Genomic DNA, 20,071 nt, shown 5'->3' on the forward strand with positions numbered 1-20,071 from the left:
GAGTCATGTACAAAGTCATGTACAAAGAAACATGAGAAAACTGTACACGACACTAAGGACAATCGATGGCAGCTAGGCACGGACACTTCCAGGCAGAAAATTTGAGCCTTCGATGGTGTGAATAAAAAGCACTTTATTTAAGCACTATATGTTCAACCATAGCACAGCATAGTGTTCAGATGGTAAGTTATCGAAAGTTTTGCAAATTTGAGAAAACCAACTGAGAGAGAAGGTTCTGAGTTAAAAAGAGAAAAAAAAAAGACGTGCAGACATTTCAAACGCTTCGTTAGAACACGGTAAATACCGTCGTGGTTAAAAGATGGTCAATATACCCGTCGTGGTTGCTTAGTGGCTTTAGGGTTACGCTGCTAAACACGAAGTCGCGGGATCAAATCCCGGCCGTGGCGACCGAATTTCAATGGTGGCGAAAGGCAAGAACACCCCGTGTACCATGCATTGGGTGTGCGTTAAAGAAACCCACATGGTCTTAAATAATCCGGAGCACTCTCCATGGCGTGCCTCATGATCAGATCGTGGTTGTAGCAGATAAAAACTAAGAATAAAAATAAATTAATAAAATATCGCCAAAAAACGCGCTATCCATTGCCACTCAGTTATTTGACGTGGGCGTTGTTTCGGGTGGCATAACTTCAATTTCTGAACCTGTCTCAGGGTCTAAGATGTGTTCGATAGCCTGGAATGGGCTTCCCGAATGATGCAACAAGTAGGGGACGATACGTAGTGAGGCGATTCCAGTTGTTTAGGGCTTGTAAATGCTATCAACTGTCTTTCGCCTGGCAGCTTGCAGCATGGCGCAGTAAACAGCGTATTTACACCACATAAATAAAACGGCAAGGACACCCGCCTGTACAATCACTGTTTCCTCTCTTACAGCTACTCCAGTTTCGCATTGCTGTGAAGTTGATTTCAAGTGCTGTAGTGTAATTTTGTATTGTTGTTCAGCATGCCTGAGCTCTGACCAAACGCGAACGTTCGTTTTTCTTTCTTTTTTTTTGTTGCTGCCCTTTGTTATATTGCTTTACATCGTCCCCACTCCTCCCCCTACCACCCTCTTCTTTCTTTAGGCTGACCAGACGCAAGTACATAAAATTGTTATCATGGCTTATTCTCTTTGCCTTTGGTGACCCGCAAGAGAGCAAGCCCTGTTAAGATCACCAAAGAACGCGCTATACATCGCCACTCAGTAATTTGATGTGGGCGTTGTTTCGGGGTGCATAACTTCAACTCCTGAACCCGTCTCAAGGTCTGTGATGTGTTCAGTAGCCTAGTATGTGCTCCCCGAATGATGTAACAAGTGGGGGATTCGTGATGTTGTTTTGTTTGCTTACCATCAGTCATGATTTAATAGTGAACCAGTGTTCTTTCTTTTTTTTTGCTTTGTGTTCTTCTATTCAGAATTGGTCACCTATTGAATATTTTCTAATTATTGCAAGCTAAATTGCAAATATTGTTTATCCTCACTTGCTTGGTCTTTAAGACCGCAGTATTGTCTAAATAAAAGAATAAATAAATTCGTTTTTTTGTTATGTCGTAACATTCCTACTTTCTTAATAAATTCTATTGCATATGGCTTGTTTAATATTACGCTATGTAAACTGTTATGTTAAGTTGACAATTAGATGCCTCGCAAAGTCTATTCTGCAGGGAAGCCACTACTGCGATTACAACCGTTAAAGAAGCAGAATCTCACAGAAAGTGCAGCATCTGCAGCTCCATGCCTATACTATTGCCACTACTTGCACCTACACATTTGCAACGAGCTGGACAATTATGAACAATGTAGGAGGCCAATAAGTGTGAAGCGTGAGCGGAGTTGGAGGTGTGGTCGCAGCTAGGTGCATCATGAGGACTTATCACAAGTTTTAATTATCCGTGCTCTTTGGCCAGAGCTGACCCTCGCGTCATTAAAAATCATTAATCAATCATCAACGCAATTTTAATTATTTGCTACCCTGAACAATTATGAATATCCAAGGAAGCGTCCCGAAAAATATATTCGATATACTGGGTGAAACTATGTATAAGTAAAATACATAGTTTATACAATAAATGTAGAAGTGGGGGAGGGAGAGGATGAGGGAGGGAGAAAGGCCTTCGGAGAACTGGACATAAACCGCAGAAGCCGTAGGTGGCGTGCGTTTGCGGTTTTCGAATTCTGAATGAGAAATTGTGGAGTAGGTTGAAAGCACTGCATTTACTCAAGATCTGCTCACCTGGGTTAAGTATGAGGTCATATCGTAGCCCTTTGCCCCAGATTGCATCTGGAAACGGAAGTGTTTGTGGAAGTGACGTGAAGCCTCTTCTCCTCCTGCAAAAGGAAAGAAAGAAAGAAAGAAAGAAAGAAAGAAAGAAAGAAAGAAAGAAAGAAAGAAAGAAAGAAAGAAAGAAAGAAAGAAAGAAAGAAAGAAAGAAAGAAAGAAAAAGAAAGAAAACGTGAACCACAGTGACTGAAGCAGACTCGCACGAAGGATGCACATGCAGGCCCCTTGGAAAGCAATGTTTGTACTTCAACCTGCTCAGGCTTTAAAAAAAGCTTAGTGGCAATATACATTCTACAATTAGAATATTCCTAGGACGTGTCAAGAATGGAACCACCTTCCCGCCGAGTTGATTGCAATTGAAGACCAAGCAGAATTTCGTACGGCCATAATCAACACCTTCGCTTCGGGCTTCACATGTGTATGACTACATCACTTGCTGCCTTCTTTGCTTTCTTTGTTATGTAACCTTTTTTTTTACCCCACTCCCCTCTGTAATACCTTGTGGTCTTGAGGGTACAATAAATGAAATGAAATGAATTGTTGATGACAGGAACCTCAAAAGCTCAATTTTGATCGAATGGTGTCTGTGCAGGTGCACGCAGCAGGATCGCTATACAGGTATAGACAAAGTGTCCATTCCACAAGAACGTTCTAGCAAATTACTCTTCTTGTTTATCTCATTGCATCGCTTAAGCTATAAAATCCCTTCGTGAGTTGTTTCCTTGATTTTTTTATCCAGGACTGGGCCCATGGCACTTGATGCATAACAATATACATAATTTGAGATGCACTACGTGAACGTCGTATGGGGTGATGCAATTACCATGCACAAAGTAAGTCTATTTGCGAGAAAAAAGCATAATTGCGGCAAGGCGATTCGATCTTTATTATATGTTACTGCTTGCATCTGACTTCAAGTTAGCGCGTAAAACGTTTGGTTATGTAATCTAACATTTGAACAGGATAATTACCTATGTTCATGAACAAGTACAAGGGATTTTCGTTGTGAATATTTTCAAAAATAGTTTATCCTTTTCTCTCTCCTTGTAACATCGCACAGGCTTCACCAGTCATTTATTAACAGTACACTTCATCTTTTAATAACAAAGGACTCTTGGCTTCCCTTTGAGATGTAGTGGGCGGGCAGAATTTTTTTTTTATCATTTGGTCGACGAATTCAAATGTAGGAAACTACTGGTACGGTTATCTTGTTTTGTCTTCTCTAAATTTTCTTAGACGTCGTTCCTTCGAGGTAGTCCACATCTACGGCTCGATTCGACTGCATTGTACCAAGTTGTCAAAACAAGAAAGAATTTAACGTAAAGCTGAAGACTTGAAGTAGCAGCAACCCCTGACGAAGACAAGTCTTGTCGAAAACTTGGCTCCAGCAATATTCCTTGTTTTACCGTTGTACGAAGTTTCATTCATTCAATACGCTCTTTACGCAAAAGGAATGGATGACGACTCCGCGCAAAGATGTGGATCCTCCGAAGGTCAACACCGTTACGTGGTAAACAGCAAAAAATTTACGCGCGGAGCATTCTCACCTCCAGTTCTGTGATCGCGGTGCTTCAGAAATTTTGACTCTGGCGCAATCGCGTCTTCAGAGTCGGTGAACTGTTCCATCAGCTCCCGCGAAGGGTAGGACGTGAAGCCGTACGCCGACACGAAGCGAGCTAACGGGTAGTTCTGGTATACCCAACCGTCGTCGTGATAGTTGAAGTGGTGAACTGCAATGACATATGGAGGATACGTGTGTGATATGAATTATGTTGGATTTTAATGGTGCTGTCCAGTGAGCTCTAGTTATTAATCTCATCGTAGTGTCGAAGTTATCACTAATAATAATAATAATAATAATAATAATAATAATAATAATAATAATAATAATAATAATAATAATAATAATAATGATGATGATGATGATGATGATGATGATGATGATGATGATGATGATGATGATGATTATGATGGTGGTGGTGGTGGTGGTGGTGGTGGTGGTGGTGGTGGTGATGATGATGTATATTGCCCCCCCCCCCTAGAAATGCAGAGCAACACGAAGAGGCCGGTATAAGCCTCAGTTGGCGTGTAGGAGAGTGTCTATGAACGTGACACATATGGTGAATGAAATACAGACATTGATGAGACATGGAGAACAAAGAAAAAAAAGTGATAAGAAACGGAAACGAAAGACAAGTTAACATTTAGTTATTCGACTTAATACAAAAGAAATTGAAGCAGTAAATATTACGAAGCCAAAATGTTCTGTAAGTTAACTAATTTCACCGTAGCTCCTTCAATAATTCTTCCAGCGTGCTTTTCGAAGTCGCGTTAAAATTTTATTCGGTAACTTGTTAAAAGCGTCCGGCACATATGAACAGCCTCTGGCCGCACCGTATCTTGTGGCTGAACGAGGAACCACATAATTGAACTGTTTTCGAAGTTCTAGTAAAACTCTTGCTTGGGCTAACTGGTTCATACTTGAATGAGTAAAAAGCAAGGCGCAATAGACCAGGACAAAAGAAGCGGTGGTCCTGTCATTTGTGTTCTTCTTCTGTCGTGGTCTATTGCACCTTGCTCTTTACTTTTGCGAAGTTCCCTTGTTTGCGGTAATTCTGTTTTTTTTTTTAAAGCAGAATTACAATAATGTTTGACGGCAACTATTTCGATGAGCAAGGATTGAAAATCTGGTAGACCAAGTTCACGGAAGATATTTGCAGCTGTTACTGTTGGGAAATCGCAGGCAACATTTTTAAGAATATTTTTTTATTATTCTTTCTGCCCCGCATCTCCAACAATCCGAACAGAAGCCGAAGACTAATGCCGTACTTCAACACATTGTAACCCAATGTGCAATCATTTTTTTTACAGACAGGGGCGCAAAACTTTTGATATTACACAGCCAAGCGACTGATCAAAGTTTTGAACAAATAAGTGATAAGTGATGTTGCCAAGTTACTAATGAAATATATTCCAATAAATTTAACACAATCCACGTATAGAATAAGCGCTCAGTTACAGGAAATACAGTTCGACTTATGTAAGTACAGAGGCATGTTAATTACAGTAGCATCGAGTAGAGAGCAAAAACAAACAAGTTGTGTTTGTTTTTGGCACTGACAACCGTTCCATTGTTAGTGAAATAAGCATTGAATTCTACACGTCATTTTGCAACATTTCAGCGGACATTTTGTAAGAAAGGTTTTTGCCAGTAACACAGCGTCGTCAGCATACCCTAAGAGCAAACATGGGAAAATTTCCAAAGGAAAGTCATTAACGAAGATGTTAAACAACAGAGGAGATGAAATTGCCCCCTGAGGAAAATCAACATTGAGTGACAACTTAGAACTGAAAACGCCCTGATCATCGGTAGCGACCACTTTAAATCAGTTGCTCAAGTAATTTTTGAGAATGCTGTAAAAAATGCCCACAAAATCCCCCAAAATAACAAGATTTGATGGTTCGTAGTGTTAAACGCTTTCGCTACATCTGAAAAGAGAGCACACGTGAAAAGATTCTGATTGAATGCCGAGAACAGTTCATCCGAAAATTCCTCAAGCAGTGCAACAGTACCATGACCAGAAACAAAGCCAAACTGGCGATAAGTCAGGATAGAAAATTCGTTAAGAAAAGAAGACATAGTGTGGAAAAGAAATTTTTCTAAGACTTGAGCATTACCCGGCAAGATAGAAATTCGCCGATAGTTTTCGATGTTATCTTTTGTCCCTGACTTGTGTACCAGTAAAATAACCGCAGTTTTTAGGCATTGCGCAATTTCATCAACATCCAATAAACCATTCTGTATATGAACGATAATACCTGACAGAGCATTGAAATTCGTTCGGATGATGTGTAATGATATTCCATCATATCCAGGAGGCTTGCTAGGACAGAGATTGGAAGTTCTCGAAAAAAAGCTGACTCAGATATGAATTGCGCTAACGACAGAGTGTACGTAGATAGAGAGAGACAGCTCTTTGGAACGCTCTTACACAGTACCTATCGAAAGAATCAGCCACCGCTGTGAGAGGTTGCTTAGATTAATCCTAAACAGGCCGTTTACTAGAACTCGCGTTTGAATAATAATAATAATAATAATAATAATAATAATAATAATAATAATAATAATAATAATAATAATAATAATAATAATAATAATAACACTAAGAAGAAGAAGAAGAAGAAGAAGAAGAAGAAGAAGAACGCAAAGAAATACGTACTGAAGGATTTGTCTCAGTCACATCGCACACAAATGATTTTATGCCTGCGCAAGATCGGCTGAGGTGCACCGAAATCCAGAACTGAAGTATGCTCCGGACAAATAGGACGTTATGTGTAAATTTAAAAAAGATCACGGTATGTACCGCGTGCATAAAGCAACGTATACAGGGCTTTTTATGCAGAAAAAACTGTTTTTTTTTCTTCTTATAAAACGGCTGTAGGCGCAGCGAACGCGACATTTTTGCAGGCGAGTTCTTAGACGACATGGGCACACTTTCACGCTAAAAACATGAGCTTCAAAGGAATAATTAACCAAATTTATTAGCTTTCTGGCTAGTGCATTAGGAGCAGCTGCTCAAATGGTGAATGTGAAGGCAGACACATTATAGTGAACCCTGATTGTTTAAAAATCTTGAAAAGTCGCACCAAATTTGAGAAATATTTATCAACGAATTTCAACTGTAAATCCAGGCGATATCGAAACCGAGCAGCGCGGAAACGCCGAAAACGCGGCTCCGCTATCGTGTCAAACCGAAAAGCGCCGTGACGACGAGCACGCGAAAGCTTGAAGCCGAATGTCTCGGCCAGTCGCGGCAGCTACTGATTACGTCATGCTTTGCGTGGAAAGTATGTGCGACTGCGTACCGGGTCAGGATTTGCTACGGCACGCTATCATTCGAACTTCACCCCAGACTTTCTTTTTTTTTACGGGCGTTGCCGTCTGACGCACAGCAGGACGCGCTCAGTCTCAATATTGCCTCCACTGAGCTTACGAATTTGCTTATGAATATCTCGCATTAGGTGCGATTCTCAAGATTTTTTAAGGATGGGTTCGCAGAAAATGGCACTGCCGCGAAATTTAGCATTTACGCAACTGCCACGAAGGCACTAATAAATAAGTTAATTAATTTTTGTTAATTGGCATCCTGAAGCTCATGCATACTAGCGGCAAAAATATGCCTGTCCGCCTCGCCTATAGGAACTCCTCTGCAAGAATGCCACCTTCGCTGCGCTCATCATATCTTTATAAAAAATATGTATAGTCTAATAAGAAACACCCTGTATGGACCAGTAGTCCATCAAATGAATTCAACATCTAGTTAAGTGAGCTCGTCCTACGGTTAAATAGGCCATTAGGTATTAAGATATATAAAGTATAGCCATACCACTCTTGCATACAAGTTCTGTCACTGAAAATTTCGGTGCGACAGATATGTAAAATAATAACATAATTTAATAAACGCTACCTCAGAACATATTAGCGCAACCATGGCCAGTACATGCACTTATTCAGCGCTCAATAAAATACGCTTTCCATTCAAGACTTGTTGTTTCTCACTGGGGTAAAAGCCCTCATGGGCTTGAAACCGCTAGAAAATCCACTACAGGGTTCCAGTATGTGTAATAGTATGAATTACGTTGGTTGTTCGGCTGCCATTCATATATGCGCGTGTCCTAATAGGACAATAAATAGCGCCTGGCCTATTTCGTTCACCATAACGCCTTCTACGTCACCATAACATTCCGTATCCATATACAGAATTGCACTTGACGGAGTGTACGGGCCATGTCTTTCGCTTCGCTGCGCCGGCACTTCTGTTTGATGGTATGGTATGGTATGGTATGGTAAAACTTTATTAATTAAAGTCCTGCAGATCGTGAGTCTTCACGAAGCGGGCCGCTCCCACGTGGGAACCGGAAGGCCGAGCCTCTCGGCCGCATCGTGGGCCTGCTGGACAGCCCAGAGTTGGTCAGCCAGAAGAGGGCTGCGGAGAACCGCCTCCCATCTGGCCGAGCTGTTAGCGATGATAGAGCGTGACCGAGCACACCGCCAGAGCATATGGTCTAACGTGGCTATATCTCCTATATCTTCTGTTTATATACATATATATATATATATATATACATATATATATATATATATATATATATATATATATATATATATATATATATATATATATATATATATATATGTATATATATATATATATATGTATATATATATATATATATGTATGTATATATATATATATAGATATATATATGTATATATATCTCTATATCTTCTGTTTGATGGCTGAAAAGAACTCTTCGACGACCTTGCCTTTGATTTATCGCTTATCGATCGCTAATGTGGAGCTGTATTACTAAATTTTTTTCTACTACACCACTAACTTTCGGCGTGTGAGGAAGCTCGATAAGCCAGAAAAGACACAGAAACGAGAAACGCGTGGCGACACTGTCTCCAAGTTCCCGTCCCAGTTTGCCGTGACGTCATAAATTATTTTGATGGCGTTTGCTTGAGCTCTGTTTTACATTATCAGTAAACATGGACTTCATTGTATTTAAAAGAACCAAAATACTGAAATTCCTGAATGTTTCAATAACTTTCACTGCTTAACGGTCCAAATACGAATACACACATTGACATCTGTGACGTCACACTAATAAGCCACCGCTGTAATTTCACCGCGAAATCGACCTGCATTCTCTGTTTTAGTAGTCAGCATATTAAAGCGATGTTAAAGAAAATATGCTTTTGAAAGTATGTTTCAGGGGTCTGAACAGACAACGCTTTTCTAGAGTGCCCCATTAAGCGAATAGGATCTTCAAATGAAATGAGAAATAGCTGGTAAATACGAAGCAGTCGGTTGAGCAAACCGTTGAGCAGCGGGCTGCGACGCGTTACGAGCTCACCATCGCCATAGCGCCTGGTGTTAGGGTTCAAGCCGATGCCTTCTTCCGGGAAGCTGGCGTTTCCGTTGGTTGGACTCGACAGGATGTAAGGTCGTGAGCCATCCTCCACCTTCACTATCTTCTCGATGGTGTCGATGAAAAGCAGGCGGTAGTCGAGTTTGTGACGAATCTCGCGGAGAAGCATCTCCGGCCTGCGAAGGTGCCATCACGGGAAGGCCACAGGTGCAATGACTGAGTCCACAGATTGTTTGGGACCTCGGGGCGCTCAATATAGCGAGGATATGCTTGGATATCAACAATATACTTAAGATATAATAATGAGGATGCGACATGCCACGTGCGTAAAGCTGGAGGCTGCATGTCGTCCCGTTCTTTATAGCCAAACCATTACCAATGTAAGCGTCGGCCAGTTGTCTGTTGACTCTTACGCGGTATCAGTGCAACAAGCACATACTGTGAGAAACAGATACAGAAACTTAGACATACAGCGTCACTTTCACGACTATGGCTGTGTGCCATGCACGCGACTTGGTTGCATAAATCCGCCGCAGGCACCTACTTCTGTCAGAAAGCTTATCCCATGTTTATTCATTGACACAGCGTTCTGTTTGTCCTGTCTAGACCATTCTGCATGTACCCGAAATTTTGTAGACTATGCCAACACCATACATAAGTCCCTGAATGCTCTTTCTCACAAACTTTTTGGTGGCCTTGAAATACGTGGACATAGTCCAGACAACTCACAGGACACAGCACACAGCTTGTTTTCATCAAAATTTGTTGGGTTACAGCCAGATAGTCAGCATAGATAAAAAAAAGATCGTCAGCGCCTGTCGTGATGTGTAGTTATGCTTTTCAAAGAGTAAAAAGAATGCACTATCGGACCATCACCGCCAAAAAAAAAATAACACTTTACCCTTGATACAGGGCAGTCAGACAAATTTACATTAACATCTTTGAGTCATCTTGGCTCCGCATCTTCAAGGTTTAACATCAGTGGTGCTGGCGTTTACGTGCTTGATCTAGCACAATCTGTTATTCGGCAAGCCAACTTGTACGTGAAGCTGGCATTCGCCGTTCTTTCCGCGAAAGTGTGGTTTGCGAACAGATTGCGCAACCTGCCGCGATTTATTAAGTGCCTGCGAGGGCATGGGCTAGAGAGTAAAAGAATCTCGTTGAAATCTACTGAGCACACAGGTGATGAACAGCGGTCGAACAAGGAATGTCACTGGAGCCAACAAACGTTGGCTGCAACGCAATTCCTTGTTTCGTTGAGCTTCTTCCTGTGAGCGTCTTCCTTGTATGGAGCATACAGAAGACAGGCTAATATAAAAATAAAACAACTGGACATCATACAGGCTATCGGCCGTGCCCTTTGCAAATTCAAGGGCGAGAGGGAAAGATTAAAAGGGTAGCAAACGAGACCAGGCATGCTGCGTCCCGTTATAGGCCGTTTTACTAAACTCTTTCTTCCGGCTTCTTGCAGGCTATAAGAACAAAGTTCGTGCTGTCAAATTCATTTTGCCGGGGAGTAATCCACTGATCTGTTCTGAAGTACATCTTCGACAATTCAGTACATGCAGATGAATCACTTAGCTGTGCTTGTACGTGAAGCTAGTGGAGAGTGAACGTACTACCTGAGCGAGCACGAAAATTCCAGTTACCCTTTCATATACCGCAGAAGTAGTTGCCATTAGCCCCTTTTCTGTTGTTATACAAATACAATGAGCGACTTACACGAAGTAAAAAAATATATTTTTGGAAAATAATTACGATTCTTTTGATTAAATCTGGCGTGAGTATGTCGCGTAAACTTTGCCGTTGACGATAAAATGGTTACTGAAATTGTATAATATTTTGCATGCTTCAGCACGATAAGAGGAAAGACTTAATATAGACGTGTCATCAACATTGTTTCTGGTTTTTTTTTTAAGCGTAATTGAAAAAAACTTTCAGTAGGCTTTCTTTTTCATTCGTTTGCTCTTTTTTTCACCCACGCACACTACGTCACACCAGTGCCTGCGGTACGCATATTGGCCCACATTCAAGAATAATTCCTTACGCTAGAACTGTTGTAGAATCAGGTGCCAGTCAGTACAGAAGTTGGACATTGTTATTAGTGATTGCTTTCGGGAAAGTGGCAAACAGTTCCTGCGAACTAAAAGGGTTTTGTGAATCCAGCCCGTGTTCTATTCTTCGCCTTATTGCGGGCTAGATCGCACCACGTACCACCATTTGTAAGCAATTCCTTGCTCAATCTCGTAGTTTCCGGCCCACAAGACAATCGATGGATGCCTCTGTAAACGACGAACCTGCAAAGCGCAAATGTCGATAAGTAGTCGAGCAATCGATATTGACGGTGCAATGTTAGAAATACATTGTGTGCCCTTCTGCACGTCTTTGTGGTGAAAGGACATCAATCCGTCGTTTCATCATTTACCAAATGAAGTCGCTATGCGCTTGATTGAAGAAAAAAAAATGTGGCGGACCAGTATGGCTTGCTTTAATTACTTCACCACTCGGGACGGCTACGCGCTGTTCGAAAAGCACCCAGTTGTCTTCTCTGTATTAAAGAAAATTCCTGTCACCATTTCCACATAGTGCTCGTTGGTGCAAGCCGTAAAAATTAGTTTTGCGTTGAAAAATGTTTAGCACAGTGGTCCCGAATTGCTCAAGCTTGTACTGCCTCAGGCTGACAGAATTCTTGCAACTTTACTATTGCCTCTCTCAAATGAAACATCGCGCGAAGGCAGCAATAACAAAACGTGATTGCGGACGACGATTCGAGTGGAGGCTCAGAAATATATTTGCGTCGAGCTCTTGAAATTCAGCCTTTATTGTTTTATCATTTCTATTTAGGTTTCGTGATTTTCGAAGGACAAACTATTTTTTTCAGTGGGTTCATTAGGACGTATGTTGGTGGCTTGTATATCTTGTTCAAGCCTTGTGTCAGAGCAGCTACGTGCATCGCAAGTTAGCTTCCTTACCCTAGAATTAAGCTATTTTCAAAATTCGTTTTAAAAGCTCATAGCTGCACTTTCAAATTAATTGCCGAGTGGTATATGGCTGCACGAAGAATACAGTCGTATTTAGTGGCTACTGTTTTGCATTCGAAAGCAAACATGCGCCCTTACTCTGAGATTCGTGTTCTTCCACGGCTCCACGTGTAAGTGCGGAGTCTGCGTATCGTCTGTCAACGGTGTCACTGCCCTCTTGGCTTTGCTTTGGCCCACAGCAAATGTTCGGCAGTTTTGGACATTCACAAAGGCTTCTCATTTTGTTCTTCGTGTCTCATTGCATTAGCGCATCAATCGTATACTTGCAGTTCCTGATTCATTAGCTGCGAATAGTGCATATTGTGGTGCATACTAACTGTGACGTAGTGCATCGACGGGATCGTCTGGTCTCGTCGTCACTTTGCGATTCACTACTCATTATCGTACCTGTCTTCGTTTCAATGGTGTCGTTTTAAGAGAGCAGCACTCAGCAGTAGTACAACGTACCACTGCTCTAGTTATGTAATTGACCGAAGGCAGCCTCTCACAAACATTAAAGCCCTGCACAGTAGTGCTTGTACGTTTCAGGAAGGTCTACTTCCAATGTGCACGGGACCTCCATCTTGCGTTTTCTGAAGATACTTTGGTGTAAACTGTGGTGGTGCGTGCTGGTCAACTTCGATGGCTACATGCAGAGCATAATGACCTCCGATGCGTCGCTGTTCAGATAATTTATGCCAATAATGATATGGCAGTCAACCGAAGAAATTTGTCCTCTCCTCTAGTATTATGCATCGCCTATATTTTTGCCATTCCTTCTAAGGTGTATCTATTTCCTTGCAAATTTTCAATGATTCAAATGATAAAATACGGACAATTTGCTTCGTAACACGATTGTTGGAGGTCAGTTGTCCTGTACGTGGACCACGAAATTTAAACTGAAGCTCCATGTCATTCCCCACCTTTAATTACTATATCTAAGGGCACGTTATTGGTCGAGCAGCAACGAAGTTGAGCTGTCGTAAAAACTGTTGGTCCGGTGTGTGCAAGCAGAATCCACGCACTTTTTTGCTCTAGGCGCCAAGTTATAAGGGGGAGCTGCAACGTCATCCTGGCTTACCTGCTGCTTGACTTCAACAGTGACGTCAGCAAGGAATTTGTTGTGCGCAGGATAAAGGCTGGTGGCGAACATCATCTCCTGCCACACCATGATGCCCAACTCGTCGGCCAGGTCGTAGAATTCGTCCGACTCGTAGTACCCGCCTCCCCACACGCGGAGCATGTTCATGTGCGCCATCTGCACATGCGAAGTAGGATGTAGGCGAGCCGAATACTTGAAACAAGGTGAAACTTAGATTGGAGTTCTTTATTCGTCTTGTTTCTAGTCATGTTGCTCCCAAGCTGATATTCCCCAACAAATGCGCAGTGTGCGTCAATTTGTTCAGATGCGCGAAGATTTCAGTACTAGTAAGACCACATTTTGTGCAATGTTATTTTGAGCAACCTTCAGTTTTCTTCACAGAAGCTGTGATTTTTTACGTCGTTTTATACTAAGTAAACAGAACACGTTACATGCCACCGTAGCTTATGTCGAGCTACGTGTTTGAGGTACTATAGCATTAAAAAGTAAGCAAGGCTGTGCGAAAGGAGAAAAACACCAGTTCCCGCACTTCCGCACAAATAAAACGAAAACTGGTCTGCAGGCTGACAGAATTCTAATCAAAGAACCGCTGGAAGCTATGCAGACAGTGACAAAAGAATTAACGTTTAAAAATGGATAAAATAATACAATTTCAGGCAGAAAAGTCCGGAATATTCTTGTCGTGTAAATTCAAGCAGCTGCTATGCTTTGCAGCGACGGGGTCTCATCTGCCTGAGGGGAACAAAACAAAGAAACGGCAGTTTAATCACTGCAAAAACGTGTTCGAACTGCAAATCGTCAAACTAAAGTGAGAAATCCTTTTTTCTCGCTACACGGGTCACCAGCCCGCCACCAGCTCGCTACATAAGAAAGCACATTTTTTTTTTTCGAACCATTCTGAAGTGGAACGCGTTTTCTTTCTTCTTTTTTTGACATCTTAGTTTGCGCTTCTGTTTGCTTCGCGTTCAGACCGAAAAAAGAAAGACTTTCACCACTGGTGTAGAATGCTTTATATTCACCATCTCAGCAGCGTAGGCCTTTGATCACTTCTGTCACAAGTGCACAGTCCATACAATAACTAGTTACTGAGCGTAAAAAGAAGAAAAACACAAAATCTCGTCAATTTCCTTTCACTTCTTTTACATTCAAATTGGAGACAAGTTTTCCACGGCTTAGCTTTGAAACCAATAAAGTACAACGCCTGAATTCCCGGAAAGGAAAACTTCGAACTTTGAGAGGATCAGCGCGCGAGGTCTTGCCACGTACTGCAGAACCAGTTGCTTCTTGAATGTCGTATAATTATATGTTGAACGAAATGCTGTTATCTTTGGAACAGCGCGCTAGAACTGGACGTACACCGCGCTGTCCTATGTGCACCCTTCCTGTGTGTCTAGTTTTTTTTTTTTCGTTTTTTTCCTCGCACTGTCCCGAAAATTCACTTGTACGCTTACTAGCTGTTCTTTCTGTAGTACGCTCATTGTTATTCCACGATTCCCTCTCCACATCATTTTTGACAGTATTTAGGTGTTTCTCATTCAGGCTCAGAGACTCACAAATGTTTGTCGGATCAAAAGTGTACGAACACCGGTGCAGTTGAGGCAAGTGCCTTTTTTGTAAAACAAAGTGGTATTAAACGACTACCGCTCTTCCACTTAGCGCTGACGGCAGGTTGATTCTTGGCGGCACCCACATTACCTTAGCGGAGCGCAGGAGGTGCTGTACATGCTCGAGTGACACCCTTTCGGGGAAGCTGTCCGCGGGCACCCAAGTACTGCCTTTGGCGAAGATGGGCACATCGTTGACCAGGAAGTAGAATTCCGCTCCATTTTTCTCTACAGTGGTACAAGGCGTTTAAAAGAAACTTATGGGAGAACGTGCACAACAAACGCGATAAACAAATACAGGCAACAATGTAATAGAATTGACACTATATGTCGTGCTGCAAAAAGCAAGTGAGAGTATACAGGGCCACTGTGGAATTAGTCAAGCAGCACTAAAGCTTATGGCAGTTACAAGTGACTTTCATACAGCTGCTTTCAGGTTGCCATCACTTAGCATAAAATTTGTATGTGATCAAGGTTTATTAAATACAGAGTTCAATAAATTAAGTGCAGTATTTTTGGGGGGAGAGGGAGGAGTTTCTTTGCATTAAATTCGACGCACATGCTTTTGATTTATACTTTCGGTTTTGCTCATATCGTAGGTTGGCGACCTAACGTCCACTGTGATTACAGATGTCGCTGAATGTTGCAACATGCCAAAACATTGGACTAATTAGTAGTACCATGTCAGCGGAGAACAGTGAAACGTTCTAAAGAAGGAAGTGCCACTCTATACCACTGCCCGGACCATCAACGGCAACAGTAGCATAATAATGGTTGGCTATAATGTTGTGTCTAAAAGGTTCAACAACACCATCAAAACAAAGGACGTTCAGAGTAAGGTAAAAAAAAATTCTATGCTGAAAAGTACTTACTTCTGCCGAGGAGGTCCTCTACCAGCTGCACCGTTCTGAAACCGAACCTGGCGCTTTTGGTGTACGTTGACCCGGCAACGCCGATAGCAACTTTGAGAGTGTATAGATTCTGGTCACCGTAGCCGTTAGGCCACCACCTCTTTATTTTAAAATTCTGTAAAAGAACCGAAATCTGAGTCACTGCCATGCACTACCGTTGCGTAGAAATATCTCGACAGCACAGTGCACAAACTCGCCGCATGTTAACATTCCCATGACGGTAAGCAAGTGGTTGCGCTGATAAAAAAAAAAGCATGCCCCTTATTAAAACGAACAATAAATGAAGCAGGCAAGAAACGACGTATTAAACTATCGTACCCTCCACCGCACTCGGTGCTAAGAGTTCGCTGGTCGAAAAAAAAAACACAGCGTTCTTAGAACTAACGTCAGCACAAGCCCCACATACCCCACACGCCAGAGGGGTGGAGGTATACCCATCTTAAAACACACGCGTCACTGTGTCAACTCCACGAAAGTTAGGTTGGTCACAGTAAATCAAGGCGCAAAGAAATGCAATTGTTGACAGAGAAAAATGCCAATATGACACCACTTTAAACATCAACTTAAGTTGGTACTATAAGAGAGTGAAGCATGGTGCAAGACGTCTTCAGCTTCCCGCGCTTTTCGCATGTTTGTTATCCTAAATCATCCTCCGATTACGAGCTTTTTGGCTGAGCCACATTTCAAGAATCACAATTTGGAGATTACGCATGCCAACCACACGTAAAAGTTACTGTAACGCATTTCTTGACAATGTGCAGCTGCGGTGTTTTCTTTGTTTTTTTTTGCTCTTCGCAGTACTCTGAATACATTTAACAATTTTATGTCACTGCGGGGTAAAGGTAAAAGCATGAGGCATGCTAATCAGTTCTCAAGTTAGCCATGGTCGCCAGCACACTGAGGCACTGGAGCTTTCCATGCTTCTCTACATTACACGACCAAACATACAGATGGCGCTATATTGAATGGGAGCTGCTCCATATCTCGCCAATATTCATTCCTCTTCTTATGTCACCAAAATAGAATTCCCACTACTCGATGGGGCCCAGAGCAGCACATGTGGTGACTGCGATAATCAACGAGCCATGTGCAAGCGTGCTGCGGTATTATTGATATTTTCTTCCCGATCAAAGTACATTGTGAGCCGTTGAAGATGCCATTCAAAGGTGACATGGTGATTTTCGTATTCAATCAGAGCGTGGCACACATCTGAAATGATAGACAGGTTGAACAGGGGAACTGCGAAAGCTTAACAATACGCTTACGCAGAGCGAGCCTCTTAAATGTTGAATTCCTATGGCGGAGTCGGAGCAGCCGACGGACTCCGCGAGCGAGCACTCGACCCTGGCGTAGAACAACGCCTCCAGATCCGCGAGTGGAACACAACCTGCGCCGCCAGAGCAAGGCGGAAGCGGAACTTCTATCACCGAGTCACACAGGATACCTTAGGTGTAGTCATTTCCTTCCGCTGTTGGCTCCCAGCACCGCCGCACCGGTCACTTGTCTCTTCAGCGCCGTTCACCTGTTGCTTTTTTATAAAGTGCGGAATGGATATCTCGCCAAGCGTGCAGCAGCTTTTGCTTCCTCGCAAGTCGTGACCGGTGGCGCCTCCCAGCAGGCAAACGTGGTAACGGAAATCCGTCACGCAGAGTTCCGATCCACTCCGCCGATTTTTGCGCAGCATCTTTTTCTGTTCCACGGAGAGACTCCTGCTCTGAATCCACTCCGACTCTGTCATTGGAATACCTTACTCCCGCCCTCACTCTGTCATTGGAACAAACGTGCTCCGAAACGAGCAGGAAAACTTGCTCCGACTCCGCCATTGGAATTCAACATAAATTTCGCTCAACGAACGGAGAACTGGCAGCATTTCAGCCATAGTTAAACGAGCAACACATCTGGCATCTCTAATCAAACGTTGTCTTCCAATAGCGCAACTCGAACTCCACCGCTAGAATATTTACGGATATTTCTTTTGTCGTGCCCTTTTGCTGCAAAAGCAGCGCCGAGAGGTATACGTCGCTGGGAGAGGAAGAACTCCTTTCTAACGGCTGAAGACAACGCTCTGCCGTTGACACCGTAACTGTCTAGTCCAAGGCAGGCAGTTAGACAACACTTGGAAGACAGTTGGCAGGCGCGTGGAGAATTCGCTGTTGAACAGGGCCATGCGCACTCTACGTTCACGCGTGGTCTGGTTCTCATGGACTGGCCTCACCCAATGAGATACTTGGCTTCGTTTGATGTGACATAAAATGAGATATTCTGCAACCCGTGGCCGAAAGGCTAAGGAAACAAACTCAAGATAAATAGCCTAGCCCAGTTTGCATTTCTCTCGAGTTCAACGTACCTTAGGAACGCTGAAATCAAACGAGAGCATCCCTTCAAGGTTCGCTGTGGTTTCAATAAGGACGTCCTTGTAGTAGATCAACTGATATCCGTTCAAACTGAAGTGGAGCGAACCGTTCCGCGCCTCGTTGGACGCCACTTCAGTGTATATGGTGACGCTGAGCGACCACTGTTCAGTCCCGTTCTCCAGCACTGCAACAAAAAAAAAGAAAGTGTTTTCCAAAGGCATCAAAGGCATGAATGTTCCGTGGAGAGGCTCATCTCTGCAGTAAAGGTGGTTGCTTGGCCCACCAAGTTTTTCTTTTCTCAACGTATCCTCTGACTGTTCGACATTTCAATACATGGCAATTCATCCATATCTTATTATTTCTGTTGTCGCCTGTATGACCGTTCCCACTCAAGATGTGCGAAAACTATAGGTTGGGGTATTATGTACAGCGGATACTAATCTCTACTTGCCGTGCCAGTCAGGCGCTAAGATGGTTCATATGTATTACAATAGCGGCAGCAAGGTTTCGTTACGGAAAGCGTCCATTACTCAGGCACGTATTCAAACCAACAAAGTGTATCAGTGCTTTATTGCATTGAAAGAAAAGTGTACATTGTAGTAATGTAGCATTTGATTTATTAAGTACCCACGTGCTATTTGAAGCACATCCAGGTTTTCCTCGTGGTATGCAATTCGCAGTCAGGCCAAAATCCAATTTATAAACAGCAAACACAGCAGTCATATCAAGTGGAATCAAGTAGATATTACCTGCAACCCACTGCTTCCCGAAAAATGAACGAGAATATCACGTGCTGTTACTGTGGCACCAATGAAAAATAAACTAATGAAAAGTCTGGTCGACGAAGCTCTAATAAATGATATTGCGAGCAGTGCACAAGGTGACCGTCATTGCTTGCGTTCTGTGAATAACGCTTGCTTTTTATCTCAGTAGTCATTTGCATAGTTTGTGCGCCACCACTATATTGGTACACTTACTTTCCACCGTAGGGACGACTGTCAGGTCCCGGATTAGGACTTCATTGTAAGATTCAAGGGTGATCGGTTTCCTGCATAGAATAAGAAAACGAGCTATTAGCAGCTTAGCTAAACTGTTGTTTTCAAGTCTTCGTATACAATCTCAAAATTGTACAATGTGGTGTTAGAGCCGCGCTACACAATGAAAAAGCAAGCCGAAGGAGAACGCCCAGATAGACGTGACATAAGGACGAGGGGTAGCGTTCAAGGCGTATTTATCTTCACTAGGGTTGAGGATTGGGCGAGTTGGTATTGCATTCTAAAGCTGGTACAGCGCAACATTGAAAGGAAGAAACAAACTGAGCCTGTATCTGTACCTGGCCGGCTCAGCTAGTTTCTTCCTTTCTGTGTTGCGCTGTACCGGTTATAGTATTTATTTTCGCTGCTTTTGGAGTCCCTTATAAACAATTTCAAAACATTTGAAAACATTTAGCAGGGCGTTAAGCTCCAACCATTTGGAGGACATTTCAAGCGGCTTTTTCGCGCGGCATCGTAATGTCTACCTACACGCGCTGACCATCAAATAATACCCACAGGGCACACCCCAGACACTCAGCATGCGCAAAATATACAAGCCTGATTAAATTAGCTTGTCGACGCCAGCGCCTCCCAGAAAAGCTAAACGTGCCTTTTTAGAGTCGGACGCAGAGGTGGCGCTGGTCCCGCCATAACAAAGCGTGATCCCTGAAGTATAGGATTCGGTGCGTGGAGGACAATTTAGTGATTCTACATCATACTTCTGCTCCAGCTGTTAATTCAACGACAACCATAGATGTCTTGGTCTTGCCTCTTATAATGAACTGTCTTAGTACAACACAGTTCACGCCATACTTCACTTTCTACAGT

At 42.7% G+C, this 20,071-nt stretch overlaps 1 protein-coding gene across 1 annotated transcript in view; it reads right to left on the bottom strand.

Annotated features, from left to right (window-relative positions):
* Positions 1 to 20,071, bottom strand: part of LOC139059212 (beta-mannosidase-like) — a 44,626-nt gene that overhangs the window by 15,207 nt on the left and 9,348 nt on the right. The window contains exons 5-13 of the mRNA XM_070537324.1: positions 19,187 to 19,257; positions 18,203 to 18,393; positions 15,817 to 15,970; positions 15,036 to 15,172; positions 13,320 to 13,496; positions 11,433 to 11,515; positions 9,204 to 9,394; positions 3,830 to 4,012; positions 2,235 to 2,329 (exon numbers count right to left, since the gene is read on the bottom strand). Of these exons, the coding sequence (XP_070393425.1) occupies positions 2,235 to 2,329; positions 3,830 to 4,012; positions 9,204 to 9,394; positions 11,433 to 11,515; positions 13,320 to 13,496; positions 15,036 to 15,172; positions 15,817 to 15,970; positions 18,203 to 18,393; positions 19,187 to 19,257 (1,282 nt within the window). The remainder of the gene's footprint in view (positions 1 to 2,234; positions 2,330 to 3,829; positions 4,013 to 9,203; positions 9,395 to 11,432; positions 11,516 to 13,319; positions 13,497 to 15,035; positions 15,173 to 15,816; positions 15,971 to 18,202; positions 18,394 to 19,186; positions 19,258 to 20,071) is intronic.

The sequence above is a fragment of the Dermacentor albipictus genome, chromosome 4 (genome assembly GCF_038994185.2).
Source record: "Dermacentor albipictus isolate Rhodes 1998 colony chromosome 4, USDA_Dalb.pri_finalv2, whole genome shotgun sequence".
Classification (NCBI taxonomy): domain Eukaryota; kingdom Metazoa; phylum Arthropoda; class Arachnida; order Ixodida; family Ixodidae; genus Dermacentor; species Dermacentor albipictus.